At 44.0% G+C, this 16999-nt stretch overlaps 1 protein-coding gene across 1 annotated transcript in view; it reads right to left on the bottom strand.

The window, feature by feature from the left end:
* Window positions 1–16999, bottom strand: part of ALDH9A1 (aldehyde dehydrogenase 9 family member A1) — a 206152-nt gene that overhangs the window by 121877 nt on the left and 67276 nt on the right. Inside the window, exon 3 of the mRNA XM_086957203.1 lies at window positions 16340–16485. Coding sequence (XP_086813329.1) covers window positions 16340–16485 — 146 coding nt within the window. The remainder of the gene's footprint in view (window positions 1–16339; window positions 16486–16999) is intronic.

Below are 16999 nucleotides of genomic sequence, written 5' to 3'. Positions count from 1 at the left end.
CTTGATGGAGCGAGGTGGGAAAACAACATTTTGTATACCCCTCTTGAAATCATTTCCTCATAACAGTAACTTTTATTAATTGTGTGGTGTGGAAAATATTAACCAACGTAGTATAGAATACACAGACATACATGTGGGAATACTAATCTGCTTGCATGAAGAAATATAACCAACTAATTAATGTTATGGTCGTGATGTAAAATAATGCAAAGCTTCGAAATAAACAAAAACGTCATAAATGTGCTTTTTGTGCATGTATTTGTGGCAGAACCCGGAGGATAAGCGAGTATAAATTGCATCTATGTGGCTTGTTTGCTAGGTAATAACTAACAGGGAAACCTTAGGAGGGGGGGGGGGGGTAAACAGAAGGGTTACACTTTAAGAATTAGCATTTATTTGTGTTTGTTTCTATGATAGTTCCCATTCTGGCCTGTGAGGCCTAGTGAAAATATGGCTGCTCTATTAACTGCGAATAGACGATGAACTGAGCATGCGCAGCCTAAGTCCAAGTTGAATGCGAGCTGCTTGTGCATGAACGAAGAAAGTTAAAAGCCAATATGCCCTGGAAGTCCTGATGACTGCCAAGAGGATGGACGTTTGAGCTACTGAACATGGGAAAAGTACATGGAGTTGCCAGTTGAGAATGCAACTAGGCTAAAGACTTTCTTAAACAAAGGACCCTTTAAAATTTAGCTGACAACGGAATTGAATGTTAGCATGATGAGGTAATGCTCATCCATCCCAAATTTGTCTAATAAGAATCAGAGTTTGTGTTGATAGTGAAATCGTGTATAAAACCCCCTGACTTTACTTAAGAAAAAACGTATCTTCGATTTCCTCCTGAGATGTAAGATTTTCTTGAATAAATGTTTGTTTCTTTGAATGAGAACTGAGCCGTAGATGAGGGTATTAGTTAGGAGAAAAATTAATTTTGGGAACTGTCTTTTGCTAAAACTTGTGTTCTGAAATCTAAATAATAATGTATATTTCCGAATCTTTCAAAATAAATGAAAATGACTATTTGAAATAAAATTTTCCTTTTAAAAAGTTACTTTGGGGGAGCGTGGCGAACAGCCGAGCAAGATGGCTGCTTAGATTAAGAGCTCCGGGCACGGCGTAGCCCTTTTCAACAATCCGCCCAATATTCCGTAATATTAAGAAACTCCAGGGGCCCGAGTTGAAGTCCGGGACCGGGCGGCATCGGTCGGTGCAGCAACGCCGAAGGAATTCCAAGTCGGGGGCGATAGCGATCGAGTGTGCCTGATGACGGCCTAGACAGCAGCAGAGACCAGGGCCTCTATTTACTGGTGACCGAAGAACAAGACGAGAAGTTGGCAGAGTAAAGAAGGCGAAGATCAGAGGAGGGGCGCTGCAAATAGGACCGGACATAGAGAGCATAGTAGCCGAGATAGCCCAGAGATCAGACCGTACGGAGACGCACAAGGTACGGTAGAAGAGCGGCAAACACGCAGGGAGGCCTAAGAGCTCCTCAACGACCGGGAGCTCGAGTGGCGGCGAACGACGCTGGCAATCAGACAGAAGGCTGTTGGGGCATAACACCTTGTAAGCACTGGAATTTGGGGGTATAGACATTAGAAGCAGCACGAACACAGAGTACTCCTGGGGCACTGGCGGATTCCCATCCCCCCCCCCCCATCCATCCACGCTAAACACGGACAACTTCAAGGCGCTGCAGGCAGAGTACCCAGATCTCACCGGCACGAACCAGAAGGCGCTCTGAAGAGCGAGTGGCACAGGCATGCCAGATTTGTAAGAGTGGCCACACACAGTCACCAGGCCGCAGTGACGCATCCTTTCATCAGACCGTCACTCATCGGACTGAATCCCAAATAAGGTTACTGCTGGGCAGCCGGCTGGTCGTAGCGGCGCAGGACGCGGTGCAAGTGGCAACAAATGCGTGAGGAAGCCTGCGGGGTTAGCAATAGCCGGGAGGTTGTGTGGTGACGGACCGGGCCGCTAATCGGCCGGAGAGACGTGGTGGCACACACTTTGCTGACACAGGACTTTGGGAGACCAGAACTAGAAGGCAACAGAGGCCTAGAATACCCCTTAGGTGCGGCAGTATTCCACTCCCAATCCACGCTACCAAAGCGTAACAGGACAGGGACCCAAGCCTCACTTACAGAGCATAGGCGAATCAGTGAAAGACAACAAGGCGAACTAAAGGGCGAGAGACATACGCAAAGGACGAAATAGAGAAAGAGACCACACACTGAGTCGGACCCCTGCGGTACGCACACATGTCTATCCACACGCCCTTTACTGTGCAGAGCCCGGTGCCTAGCTTCTGGATCGACGATTTGCTGGATATAGACACCAGAGAGGCGCAGAACAAAAGCAACGAGTAGCCGCATCCCGAAGGAGACATGTCGAGTAGGGGTCCACGAAATCAGAGTACACAGGCCAAGCTTGATAAATTTGCATACGACAAAGGATTCCCACCACTCCCCGAGGGACGCAGCTCATCGGGCAACGGATCGGAAGGAAATGGGGGTAAGAAGGTAACACTGGAAGACATTATGGCAGCACTCTCCGTTGTCCAAACCACAGTGGGCTCAATATCAACGGATGTCACTCTGCTCCGGGCGGATTTCCAGAAAATGACAGACAGAGTCAAAGAGGTGGAAATCGTCACTAAGTCCCTGGAGGCGGATACAACAGAACTACAAGCAGCCCTGTCCCGTTTGGAGGCGGATAACAAGCAGCTAGTGGAGAAGCTTGACGACCAGGAAGGACGCTCGCGCCGGAACAACGTACGAATCCTTGGTATTCCAGGAACTGAAGGTGCCCAGGCGATGGATCTGTACGTGGAGGAGCTGGTGAAGACGAGACTGCAGCCAAAGGGCTTATCCAATTTTTTCTCGGTGGAAAGAGCCCACAGGGTTCCGGGAGGTAAGCCTAAACCAGGAGATCCCCTAGGCCAGTACTCGCCAGACTTCAATTTTCGTGATAGGGACGCCATCTTACAAACAGCAAGAGTTTCCCCACCAATCCGAATACATAACTCGACAGTGGTCTTCTTCCCGGATTACACGGTGGCAGTCTCCCAACGCCGACGGAGTTTTATGGAAGTGAAAAAAGCTCTACGAGCGAAGGAATTGCCTTTTTCCATGCCATTTCCTGCGAGACTCAGGGTGGTGGCAGAGGACAAGACATGGTTCTTCGAGACACCCGAAGCGGCTTATGACTGGCTTGAAGGATGGCGGACAGTGGGAAAGCAACGTAATGGGCACAGAAACCATCACCGTCACAAAGATAAAGAGGACCCGAGCAGCCAGAACGCACAACGCCCAAACCCGAACCACTCACCACGATCAGAAACAGGGGTGGCCGATCGAGAATAACCCTGCTAATTGGAAGAATTGAGACAACGCTCCCTGAAAGTAAAACCACGGTCGTGTCGCTTTTGGATACCGGACTGAGACAGGCCATGGAGGCAGAAAAAAGGACTGCCGCTTCATTGGACTCTTTACCCGAGTCAAGCAAGTACTATGGTTGGGTTGGGGAATAAACACTCTGCTGAGTTGGGGTGGCGGGCGGTTCTAAGTCCGTTAAGCAGGGAGGAAGGGGGGGGGGGGGGGACAAGGGGAAGGGATGTTGGGACTTGGTCTCGTTTGATTCTAGTTTACAAAGGCATTGATAGTAAGGCAGAGAATCGAAAGGTGAGAAGACCTTCGAAGATGTTGAACAGACGGCAATCCCAGACGTACACACAGTCCTCATTACAAGGGGTTCACAACCTGATGGAGCCCACAACACGGCCCAGGTAACATCTCTAAAGCTGGTCACGTGGAATGTCCGCGGACTGGGTGATATGATAAAGAGGGGACTAGTACTGCAGGCCCTGAAGCGCCACGGCCCCACTCTAGCATTACTGCAAGAGACACACCTCACAGGGACGACATGCAAAGCACTGTATACATGGGGTTATAGGATGGTGGCGCACTCCTCAGGATCCAGGGAGACGGGCATCCTAGTGAAAAAAAAAACCTCTCCCTTCATAGTGCTCCAGACTAAAATAGATGGTCTGGGGCGGTTTGCAGCACTGCTGGGCCAGTGGGAAGGCAAACTCCTTAATGTAGTATCAGTGTATATCCCCCCCGGCACTTCACGCAGTGGCGCTCCCGGCTTTGAGTGATTTCCTCCTTGCCCTGCCTAAGGGCGATCTTATTATGGGAGGGGACTTTAATGCCACAATGGACGCCTCCAGGGATAGATATCCGCCCCAAACACCACTGCTTAGCGCTTCACGCTTCCAGGGATTCACCGAAGCCATGGGCCTGACAGATGTCTGGAGGCACTCACACCCCACGGAACACCAATACACGTATCACTCAGCGGTGCATAATAGTCTGTCCAGGATCGACTATTTTATGATGTTAAATGCGGGCTTGCAGAATGTTGTAGAAGTAGATATTAAGCCCAGGGGAATATCTGATCACTCTCCAATACTACTGATTTTCTCCTTCCAAAGGAAATCTCACCGGCAAATATATCCTATTCACCCAGGGTACCTCCAGGTTCCCCAGATAAAGAAAGACTTGCGGGCAACCACAAAGCATTTTGCAGAAAATGCAGCGTCGGTCTCTTCACCATCAATAGTGTGGGAAGCATATAAGACAGTCTTAAGGGGACAAGCGATAGCTTCTATCACGGGACATAGGCGAGATAAGGAGAAAGAAATCTTAGAATTGGAAATAGCACTACAGGCAGCAAACAGAACACGCAACAAACCCCACACCAGACACGGCGCATACCTTGCATCTTAGACAGCAACAACACAGAATACATCTGCAGGAAAAGACGGGGGCTCACATATTAGCAACTAGACACAAAATACATGACGTAGGAGACAAAGCGGGCAAACTGCTGGCGTGGCTAGACAAGCGAGAGACAGGCAACAGAGGAATACGAGAGAAGGCAAACAGGGGGACATCTCATGACAGACCCAGAGGGAATAGTGAGCACACTGGCACAGCACTTTTGAGAAGTTTACACACCGACTTCGGGGATAACGGAAAAGTAGTAACAGAGTTTTTGAGGAATATAGAGATACCAACACTGACACAGGAGGCTCCCCAAGAATTAGAAGCGAGCCTTACGGTCGAGGAATTGCAATTAGCAATCAGATCGATTCAGTCCGGAAAAGCGTTGGGACCCAACGGAATCCCGATTGAATGGTACAAACGGATGGCAGAAACCGTGAGCCCGCCTCTGCTGGCTATGTATACCGAAAGCCTTGCGAAGGGCCAACTGCCGCCAGACCAGCGACTAGCAACACTTGTAGCAATCCCTAAAACGGGCAAGCCCCTGTCTGAATGTACCTCCTACCGCCCTATATCCCTACTGAATGCAGAAGCAAAGATTCTAGCTAAATTGTTGGCAAACAGGTTGATAACTTACCTACCTCACTTAATACACCCAGACCAATCGGGCTTCATGCCCAATAGGAACACAGCACTAAATCTTCGACGCCTCCATGGAGTGCTGGCGAAGGTTCCATCACTGTCAGAACCGGCGGTGATACTATCACTAGACGCGAAGATGGCCTTCGATATGGTAGAATGGAAATATCTTTGTGATCCTTCCACGTTTGGGGTCTGGTCCCAAATTTTGCACGTGGATAAGGCTACTATACATGAAGCCCTTGGCGCGAGTACTAGCTAATGGTCACCCGTCGGATGAGATACCGTTGGCGAGGGGGACGCATCAGGGTTGCCCCTGGTCACTGCTCCTATTCGCGCTGGTCTTAGAGCCCCCTGGCAACACTGATCAGAGGGACCCCCTTACTGAAAGGAATACAGTGGAGGGACGGCTGGGAGGAGCATATCTCCCTCTATGCAGATGACATATTAGTGTACTTAACAGACCCAGAACGCTCAATACCAGAGCTCCTCCGCATATGCGATATCTTCGGGAAGATGTCAGGGTACCTGATAAACTGGTCCAAATCGGTCCTATATGTACTACAGGGAGGGTCGCCGTGCCTGCCATCCTATTGTCTGCTCGTAATAACGCATGACTCCTTTAAATACCTGGGCATACACATTACGAAAGACCCGATAGACTTTCTTACCAAAAACCTGGCGCCGCCCCTGGAAAGATTAAAAAGAGATGCGATTCACTGGGCATCCTTGCCCCTTGCCTTATTTGGTAAAGCGGCATTATACAAAATAATGGCCCTGCCGCGATTTCTTTATGCCCTTGACAACACACCATTTTTGGTCCCACCCCGATATTTTAAACAAGTGTCCACATTACTCTGGGGCCACAGCCCTGCACGTATCGCACAAGCAAAACTACACAAGAGTTGGTATGAGGGTGGGATAGCACTCCCTGACATACAGTTATACTATTGGGCTACACACCTGAAGGTCATCAACCAGTGGATCCACGCTACACAAGATGATCCGGCGTACAGGGCAGACAGAGATCAACTGGGCACGAATAACATGCTGGCAGCCCTTTACAACAAAGGGCTGGCACGGAAACTGGAAGGCCCTACTAAACACACGGTTACACTTTGGCACGCAGCACAAGCCAAGCTAGGATGGGGAGGGGTTGTCACTAGACTCACTCCGCTCTGGTACACCAGAACATTGGGACAGTTGAGACATAGCAAGGGATTTGACCGGGGGGACAACATAGGCATCTCCACGGTAGGCGACCTATGGGAAGGGGGGACGGTGATACCATTCGCCCAACTTCAGTTACAATAGGACTTGGTTCCAAACGAGTCATACAGGTACACTCAAATAAGGCACGCACTGCTGGCAGCGATACCGCCAGACACAACAGTCCCAGAATCAGCCCCGTTAGAGGACCATCTGCTCACTGAAAACCATGCAAAAACGTGCCACGTCCTTCTTATACAGAAAGCTCATCAACAACATGCCAGAACCAACAATAGATCTACGGGGTAAATGGGTGATAGAAGTGGGCGATATGGATGATTCGGAATGGCAAGAGGCCCTGGCCTCTCCTAGGGAGGTCGGAATCTCTGCAAGGTTCCGGTTGGTACAACTTAAGATTCTGCACAGAGTGTACTACACTAGGACCATGTTACATAAAATACACAGAGGGCAACATCAATACTGCCTTCGAGGGTGTGGAGAGGTAGGGTCATTCATTCACACAATATGGGAATGCGCAGCAATAATGGAATACTGGCGACAGGTGCTGCGTACAATATCACAGGCGATAGGGGTGTTGCTCCACCCTGACCCACGTAGATGCTTGCTCAATATATGGGAGCCAAATGACCTTACGTGATACGGTCAAATATGGATCACGCTGGGACTCATTGTAGCAAAACGTAATATTGCGCAGAAATGGGGGGCAGTTGATACACCGTCATTAGCGACTTGGTGCAGGGACATGGAAGTGACTATGGTCTCGGAGCGAACAGTATATGCTAGTCGAAAGAGCCCCAGAAAATGGACAAAAATATGGGCAGCCTGGAATGCATATAGGGGGGATAATTGTGACCCATTACCGGAATCGGAGGATGAGAGCACGGATGAAGAGTGAGGGCAGGTTGATAGATGGGGCGGGAATTGTACTAACATGGGAGAAACTGCAAGAAAAGTGGAACACTATTTACTTCATTACGCTACGATATTCAAATGTATACCGTCTAATAGCATTATGTGATTATCTGTACACTGTCATTATTGCCTTTGTGTTGCATAAAACAATAAAAACAGTTTAAAAAATAAAGTTACTTTGAATAAAGAAATAATTAAAGCGAATAAACTGTCAGACAAGCTAAACTTTGCTTTTAATAAAAATTAGATAAATGGAGAATTAAGCTGGTCTTGTATTTTCCTACGCCTAATTTTTTACTAGCAGATTCGTCAACCATAATGGTTGGTGTGTCTAAATAAAATGTTTTGTTAATGAACCATGGTAAAACTCATTTAAACTGCAGGTGTAAATAGTATAAATATTTAGTTTCGATTTAGACACTCCGCCATGATACAGCAGCTCTCCTTTGAATTTCACCGATCTATGAAGTATGATGTAAGTGTTTTGTGAGAAACTTGCAGCGTTATGGGCCCCACTGATGAGTAGATGTATGATTTGGTACTTCAGGGAAAGGAGACATGTTTCTAGGAAATATTTCTGGAGTAGCGCTGCATCACTAACACCCTGAGAAACAGTGCTCCACAGCACGCAATGAAAAGCTATTCTCCACAACCACACACTAATGCTCTCCAAGCCGCAAATATATAAGATCCTATGGCACCACCTTTTCCAAGGTCTTAAATAAAAAAAAACTCAGAACATGTTCCCAAACCTTTCAACATGGCCTGCCATTTTTTGACTCCTTCATTACAGGGGACAGACTCCACCGGAGCCCAGTGACGTTATCTTCCAAATGGGAATAGGATAGATGCCTTCCCATTTCCTGATAAACTGGTACCCATTCATTAGATCAGCGAGGCTAGAACAGGCCCACAATTCAGAAAAATCTAGAATCAGGTCTAGAAAGTGCAGAGATCACACTAAACCTGTGAGTCCTGATGACACCTGCAACACTGAAGTAGACTATCTGGTACTTGGGATGATGAATTACCAACGTGGCAATACTCAAATTCCCATGCCACACCTTAAGAGATCTATACTGGTACCTCCTACTAGGTGCCTCCGTTATAATTCTGAGCTTTAGTTTGCTTTTTTACCCGTGACAAATAGAGCAGTCATTTTACCCTCCCCCCTCCCCGCTACATTTCTAGGTGCATTTAGGTGATGATGGTCAGGCATATCTGCCCCTCCTAAAAAGGTCCCAAAGATATCAACTGTGGACAAATATCAACTGTGGATTACAGTACAAAGCTCCCCTTCCTGCAGCCTCCACCGAGGTGCTGCAATCGGGCACCGGTTGTTTTTCTTGCAGGGAGTGGCAACAGTTTATAGTCCTCTGGTACCCAGCCCTACTACACTCGTAGACTGGCACTGAAACGTGCCTTCAGATGGTCAAAACGACTCCCCCGTGCGTCTAGGATACTCTTCATTTATTAAAAGGAGTTTGCAGTTGACCTAGTTACATTGGAAACCGAGCGTTTTAAGGTAAATGTTATGATAGATAAAGTGAGAGGTAACATAGAATAAACGAAACAGTCTTACAAGTGGGTTTCGAAAATGACGATCTTTAAATCTTATCTGAATGGGAGTTTGAAGTTCCTGCAGACTATCAAAAAGTCTCAGCGCTTGACATTAGAAGGATTAGTTACTCGTTTGCCTTTTATGATTTTGCGTATTTTTAGGAGGTCTGTGTTTGAAACTTGTTTTTCTTTGCTTCTTGAATGCTTTCCAAGTGGGAAAGCAACTCATGTCAAACGCACTACAGCTCACAAATATATATCTAAGCCCAGTCTCAGATCTGAAATAACCTGTACCAAGACTATAGATTACCACAAAAACACCAGTACAGGCGAGATCATATCCCCTTAACACAGACTAGCTGAAAAATCTAGAAACTACACAAGGTGGCACGAATCAGCATTTAAGAGAGCAAGCATTCTGGCCAAGTTAACTGTCAAGCCCTAATCCACCTCAACACCTCTGATGCATATGACCTGCTAGATCACGCTGGGCTAGATCTACTGAGACTGCAGAAACTGCCACTTGCACAATATTTTTTTTTCAATTATTAGAAATAACAGCAGAATCCTAAAAGTGCACCATTTATCACACTTCACATATATGAAAGCACTCGAGGCATTTTTTTTTATACAGTGGAAATTGAATCTTGCAACATGGCTTAGGACATTAAGTGTTAGTGCACAGCTACATAAACACCTAAAACTACTAGAAATTACCACAATATTTAACAGGAGGTCAATGAAGTCCTCACCAGCTTGGTAAAATCATATTCTGTGATCCTTTCAGTTAATTCTCGAACCACAACAAGTTGCAGTTTATCCCTGCAAGTCTACTAGACACGAGGATCTTGAAAGACATGGGCAGTGGGATAAACAAAACTAATCTTGAAACTAGTAGGCATTTAGAATCAAGAGTTTCTTCAAGCGAGTACTAACAGGTAGGAGAATCTGTGTTACAACTTAATCATCAGAATTTTTGTATCACCTATCACTCCAAGGATGCTGAAACAGCCATCCAACGAGTAGCGAGAATGTAAGATTTACTGGTCCGTCTAGCATTAAAACTGAAATTCCATACTTCCCCACTGCCTGGAGTTTACGCTGGCTTCACTTACAATTGAAGTTTTTATGCATAAAAGGACTGTTTGGCTAAGCTCACTTTAAACTTAACAGGCCAGGATAAACTCACCTCCACCCTTGCGCTCATTAATGTCATCAAGAAGAAATACGCATCCAGCATAGGCTATGTGCTCGTCAGGAGCTCTACCAAATAAGGAATTAGCCAACAAATCAAGAATGCCTACAAGACAATCTCCAACATATACTTTACAGGCTTCCAAGACAAACTCTTCACACACCTTCTCATTCCAGATAGAGTAGGAGCACACCAATAACTCGACTAACAATTCTGTCACAGTACCCACAGACCAAGAACTCAACAGCAATAGCTCTCTAACACAGCTATCTGACTCCATACTTTACCTGCAGGATGAAAGAAGAAAAAAGAAATTGATGCGACAAGCTTGCTAACTATGGAATAAACTACAAACTAGCTCAGCTTCAGAAAAGAACCTTTGACCCAGTCATAGATACTGTAGATAAAATAATCTTTAATGGTTAATACATGATCTAGATCCATCACAAATTAACTGGAAGTTTCGGATCAGAAGTTTTGGTACTAGTTTTTTTTTGCTCACACTGAAGCCTAAAATGAACACCAGCATAAGCAATTAGTGTGCAAAGCAGGCATCAAGAGAGTTGAGTAGGCTCACTATATCCCTTACAATTCAACATGTCTTGAAGTGCTAAAAGGGATTGACATTAAGTTGTCACATTGTGCCTTGCTGTGCCTAGGTGTATAAATGAACTGTAAGCTTGGATATAAGCCCTTAAACTGCAATTAAAGGTAACAGAAAACTAGAATTGTTACAGTGTGTGTTGAGAATCACAACCTTTAGTCCAAGCGTGACCTCTTGGTGTTAGAAGGCAGTTGCACTGGCGCAACAATAAGTCCACAGGTTTTCGTCTGAAGATTTTATCATGAATAAACCAGTTTAGAAAACTGGTTGGGTATTTAAGAAACTATGGGAAGTCAAAGGATTTTTAGTCAGTCAAAAACATAAGTTTATTTAGGCCTTAGTTTTCAAAAACACTTGCACTATAAAACTCATTACACCAATTTTTACTTAAAATTTTAAACCATTTTGAGCTATGCTCAATCCAAAAGCACAGCTCATCACAAAATCTACCCCTGACCTATATTACAATAAATTATTCAGATGTTGCCGAAGGTTCACAAAAAAAAAAAAAAAAAAAAAAAAAAAAGCCCTGAGGCACAGGTTACATCCAAAATCGCATATCCAATATTAAGTGAATTGCTTGCCCCTTTCTCCAATGCCGTATTTTTGTATAGTTAGCCTCAATAAATCTTCAGTTGTGTTAAAAACCACAAACAATCCACTAAATCATGCATTAAATCCCCTTTCATTTTAAGACCACATTTACAATGTTGGTCCTTATCTAAAGGGGAACCTTGTGCTTGAGAAGCTAAAACCTGATTACCCAACCACACATCTAAATCTAAAGAGGCACAGTCTTAAACATACATTTTGTAAATGTTCTAGATAGAAGGTTTCCTCCTCAAGCCATAAATTGATCAGAGGGGATACAGAGGTCTTAAATATATCGCAGATCTTCTTTCCTGGCCGCCTGTTTTTTCACCATTCAATACTCCGTTTTACTAACTTTTATTGGAACTGTCATACCACATGGTAATGTTAATTTCTTTCAAGGGTCATTAATCCTTACCCCTGGACGATCCTACCCAATTGAATTCACTATTCAGGATTTCCTATTGACATATTGTTGCTATTTTGGGGAACTCGTTGCTATCTTCACATGGCCAGAATTTTGACATCTCTGCAAATGCTAAATATTTCCATGCCGTTACACCAATTTCTGTCCCAATAGCCTGGACCATGGTAGACAGTGGTTGGATGAGTATTCTTTTTAAGCAGCTACCCTCTTTGGGAATCTCAGTTTGTTACAAAGTACCTCCAAACCACTTTCAAACTGTGGCTGTATTCTTCCCGGATACGCTGTCAACACAGGTAAGTCATATTTCTTAAGTCTCCCTAAAGACAAAAGGGTTTTTGCCTGCAGGGGTTCAATGTGCACTTTCCATGACAGAACCGCATCACAGAGTACTTATAACTACTAACTATCTCGATTTTGGCATTATTTTGGGTCGAGTTACACTTTCAATCTACTTAATCCCAAATCGAAGCACTTTAGTTTTCTCCTGATGTATTACATATTTGTTCTTAATGCATTAATCACCAAAGGCATCCCACTTCCTCTGCTCGTCAATTTCGGTCAAATCCAAAATCACTAGATAGTCTCTATAGAGAAGACCGATAACGTGTGCGCCATTCAGTTTAGGGCGAAGGCTATTGGATAGGCAGAAGATCTTTAGTAGATCTGCCAAAAATATGGACATCAGGTGCCAAAACACAGCTTGTCTAAGTTCTTTCCTAATATCTGTTCTCCTTAATAGAGATCCATCAACATCTAGTTCCACTTGAGTCCAATTATCTGTTTAATTCCTGTAGGATCAAGAGTAAACAGTGAGGGATATTTTACCTGATCAGTATCTAATGCGGGGCAGAAATCCAAAAAACAGATTAACCCTCCATGTTGCTAAATCAATATTTTGGCTACAGCCCATACACTAAAGCAGTGACCTGCTGTTGATTGCCCCCCCCCCCTTTAAAACCACTTTGCTCTATAGGAATTATAGAGTTTGTTGAGGTCCATTCTTTCAATATCCCCAAGAGGATTTTGGAGAAGACTTTCCCACTAACATCCAGCAAGTTTATTTGCCTACAGCTTCCATGTAAGGAAGGATCATCTTTATTTTTTATACTTTGGTTTAATCACCGCCCCCTTCCAACTATCCGGCGAGCTTCCCATTGTTGATGTTTTGGGAGAATAGCGGAAAGAACAGGCTAGACCTCCAAACAATATTTGTTTTTATCATCGCTGACTGCAGATGGTCAGGGCCGACTGCTCTTATAAGCTTTAGCAGCTCAATGGTCTTTGATTATTCCTAAGGAAAACTCCTCCTTTATTTCCTCGTTAATATTAGAAATGGCCAGTTGCAGTGTGATTAATACACATTTCCTCCAGGTATACAACCTATAATTTTTCTCTTATCAAACATTTCAGCTTTCCCTCATTCTTCCCTAGGCCATGTTGTACCAATTCCCAGAATCTATTATTATTTCTCTATTGTTCCTAACATGATTTTCCAGCTCTTGTTCACAATGAGTCAGTTTCTTGCTTATCATCAATCTTTTAGGCTCTTTTCTTAGATCAGTAAGGTGTTTTTTTATCCGCATTATTCCATGAGAACCTTGTATATCTTTCCAATTACCCTTATCCACCTTTTTAGATGTCTACAGTCACCAAACCAGAGGTTCCTTGTTTATTTCTGACATTTCTATATAACCTCTTATTAAATGCCTTCAGCTCAACTTTTAAACATGCTACTAAATTAATTAAGGATATCCTCATACTAACAAAATTAATTCTGCAGGTATCTCTTTTGCTCTGATCTCTTAAAACTTATATTGAAAAGTCTTTAACTGAATTAGATGCTTCTGTGATATTCTTGCGCGTAACATCTCGGGAAGCAGATTTTTAGGGGAAACCACTTGCTGTCTCTTAAGAGCGGTACCCACATTTACTGCTGTACATGGGGGATAATGATCACTCCCTTCAATCTGCAGCACCTCAAACTTCGATATAGCTGAAGGCTCAAGCTCGGACAATCAATCAATTTGGGCAGTTCTGGTTACCACATAGGAAGGTTTTCCTTGCCGGAGAATCTGTTGGTACACGTCCATCAAGACTGACAAAGCCATTTGATGTGAACATTTCGCAAAGATAGAGCTCTTGATGTTACGGAATTCACCAGAAGGCTGGCCAATTTATTAAATGCAGACATAAGTTCTTCATACCTTGATCTTTCAATCAGGGGATTAAAATCACCCATCAATACAAACAAATATTGTGTGTACATTGAAGGTATTTTAACTAGGTCCTTTCTAAACACATCCATATTCCCCTCAAACACATGAATGCTTTACTGGCTAGTACATATTAAGAACAAAAATACATTCTAAACCAGTCTTTGCATTAGAAAGTTTTACTCCTCAAACTATAACCCAGTTACTTCTGGTATTGATTTCCTATACCTTCAAAGCGACTTTCGTAGATCTTAATGTTAACATCTCCCTGATGGACAGACTGGGAAAATATTTGAAGCACCCTGTGAAACTTGCAGAAAACAATCTATCTGTGGGGGCTCCATGGACAGCCAGGTTTCCTGGAAGCACAAAATCTCATGATGATCTATTATTGGTTTAGAGATTTGCTGCTTCAATACATATGTAATACTGTGCATTGCACCTCATCCCTAGACTTTATCACTCAAATTTTACTCTTCCCATCTTAGGCAGTGGTACTTATTTTTACCTACTTGGTACTGCTCCTCCTTATTGCCCCCTTTAAGGCAAAAGAATATTCAGGCCTTCTTTTCATATATTTCTGGAGCTATTCTGAGCACAATGAGTCTCCAATCTAACTTGATTTAGTTAGCATCTACCATGGCACGGTTTAAAACCCACCCCGGGGAATTCATTAGGTTCCAGCTCCACCTCTGACATTTTTACTCCTTGGGTTTTTTATTTTCTTTCAGAATTTAGAAGGACATCTCTTAATAGCACTGGAAATAATAAGATCATGGTCACATCTTAACCCACTTAACTCTCCAAAAACTTCTACATGCTTCAGATCATTAGATAATATGTGGAGACTTGGGCATTTTGAAAATATCTGGACCAATCTAGACTTATTTAGGGGATTTGACTGTGTGAACCTTTTGCCTCTTTTGCTTTCTAGGTCAGGTTCCATAAATACCCATAAGCTATTTGCAGACGTTCCTTGTATTTGTATTCCTTTTATGTGCAATTTTTCCCATATATACCACAAAACACCTCGAGTCTAGTCAGAAAAGTGGAAGAATGGGAAAAGGACAGGGGTAAATGTATGTCAAAAGTTAACAGCCTCCTCTATTGGAGAAGAGAACCTCTTATGCCAAAACCCATCAATCACAGAATGTGATGTTTCATTATTTGGGTCTGGCATCCTCTCGCCAGGGACCTCAGTCTGAAGAATTGACTGGGGTACCCTTAGCTGATTGAAGAGCTAGAGGGTGGCTGATGACTCCCCAGAGTGCAACATGGAACCCAAAGGCATATCTACATGCTATGTGAAGAGGATTTTTAACTGAAGAAGAGATAGTGCAGCGCTAAATAATACAAAAGGGTGCGTTAAAAATGACTAAGGGAGCTCTATAACAAGGTTATTCCAAGAGTGCCATTGTCAAGATTAAAAAGCAGTATGCTAACACTTGAGGTTATCAAATGTTAAGCAGTGACATTAAGTCGACATGTTTCTGCCCTCACAAAGATCTAATAGTATTGGGGCATTCTTCAGGACCAGACAAACAAATTATACAAAGCTGCTGCTAGTGGTGAACAACTGTACAGTGATGAATGTAAAAACATATCTTATACTCCACCGGTAATGTCCCACTGGGCAAGTGTGGAAGAGATTACCGGGTACCTGTAAAAACAATATACAATTATTCAAAACAACAAGTACCCCACCTAACACATTTACCAAAACACTAACCTCTCTCCTATGAGAGTGCTTAAATGAAACCCGAAAGTGGTTTCAACCATGTCTAAATATTACATGCACTTACCCATAACAATTGGGTGTCACCCTCACCTCAACCTGGTCACTACTCAGGGAAGGGGGCCCCGCTCTAACAAAAAAGTGATGCCCATGACACGATCTATCATGGCACAACTATCCGTCACATAATTCTAGTTCATTCAACACCCACACACATGCAGTGCACCCTCAGTAAAAAGATCTCCTAAGCTCATGATTATAAAGCAACTCTGGTAGACCACAGATTAAAAATTGAGGGTGCACTGCATGTGTGTGGGTGTTGAATGAACTAGAATTATGTGTCTGCCAAACTCCCGGGTAGCTGCATCCTTAGGTCTAACCCCATTCATAATTGAACACTGGGAGTAGGCCTGGGGTCAATGTATATTACAGCAAGTAGGTCCTACCCGTATAATTCTGGCAGCCTCCAGAAGCACCCGGCCCCGCTCTGTCCCAGATTTCTGGCTCCATATTTTGAAAGCCTGCTTGGCACTCTGGATAGCGAGATCTACTTCCTTCTCCCCAGAGCAGGCGATGGTGGTGATCACTCGACCTGAAGAGAAAAACAAATAAGAATGTTTCAGCAAAACTGTTTTTGTGTAACAAGTGGTCAGCACTGTGCAGCTTTCTACAGCTCCTTAATCGTTGTTGCTGGAATACACTACACGTGAATCTCTGTAGAACCATGAATGCTGCTCTGTTAACATTCTCAACTTTCACAGAAGACAAAGAATTACAACCCATCTTAGAGCAGTACTGATCAAAATACTGAAAGGATTTCTCATCTATTTGTGCTCCATAGCCAATCTCATCTAGGTTTATACAATTTTAGAGGTTAACGATTCCCTTGCCAACAATCAACTTGTTGGACTAACATCCAGCCTACTCCACTTTGCTCCTTGGCCCATCATCAAAAAGAGCTAAATCCCAGCTACTGTGGGTCAGCAGGAGACACAGTTAAGTCCGCTTCTACTTGCCCCCAGATTCCTTGACCCATTAGAGCCCATTCATATGCCTCAACAGGACCATGCCTTGTAGGAGAGATTAATGCTTGTAGTGAGGTTTGC

This window comes from Lissotriton vulgaris, chromosome 1_1 (genome assembly GCF_964263255.1).
Source record: "Lissotriton vulgaris chromosome 1_1, aLisVul1.2, whole genome shotgun sequence".
NCBI classification, from domain to species: Eukaryota; Metazoa; Chordata; class Amphibia; order Caudata; family Salamandridae; genus Lissotriton; species Lissotriton vulgaris.
The sequence above is the reverse complement of the archived record's forward strand: the minus strand, read 5'-3'. Positions and strand labels throughout refer to the sequence as shown.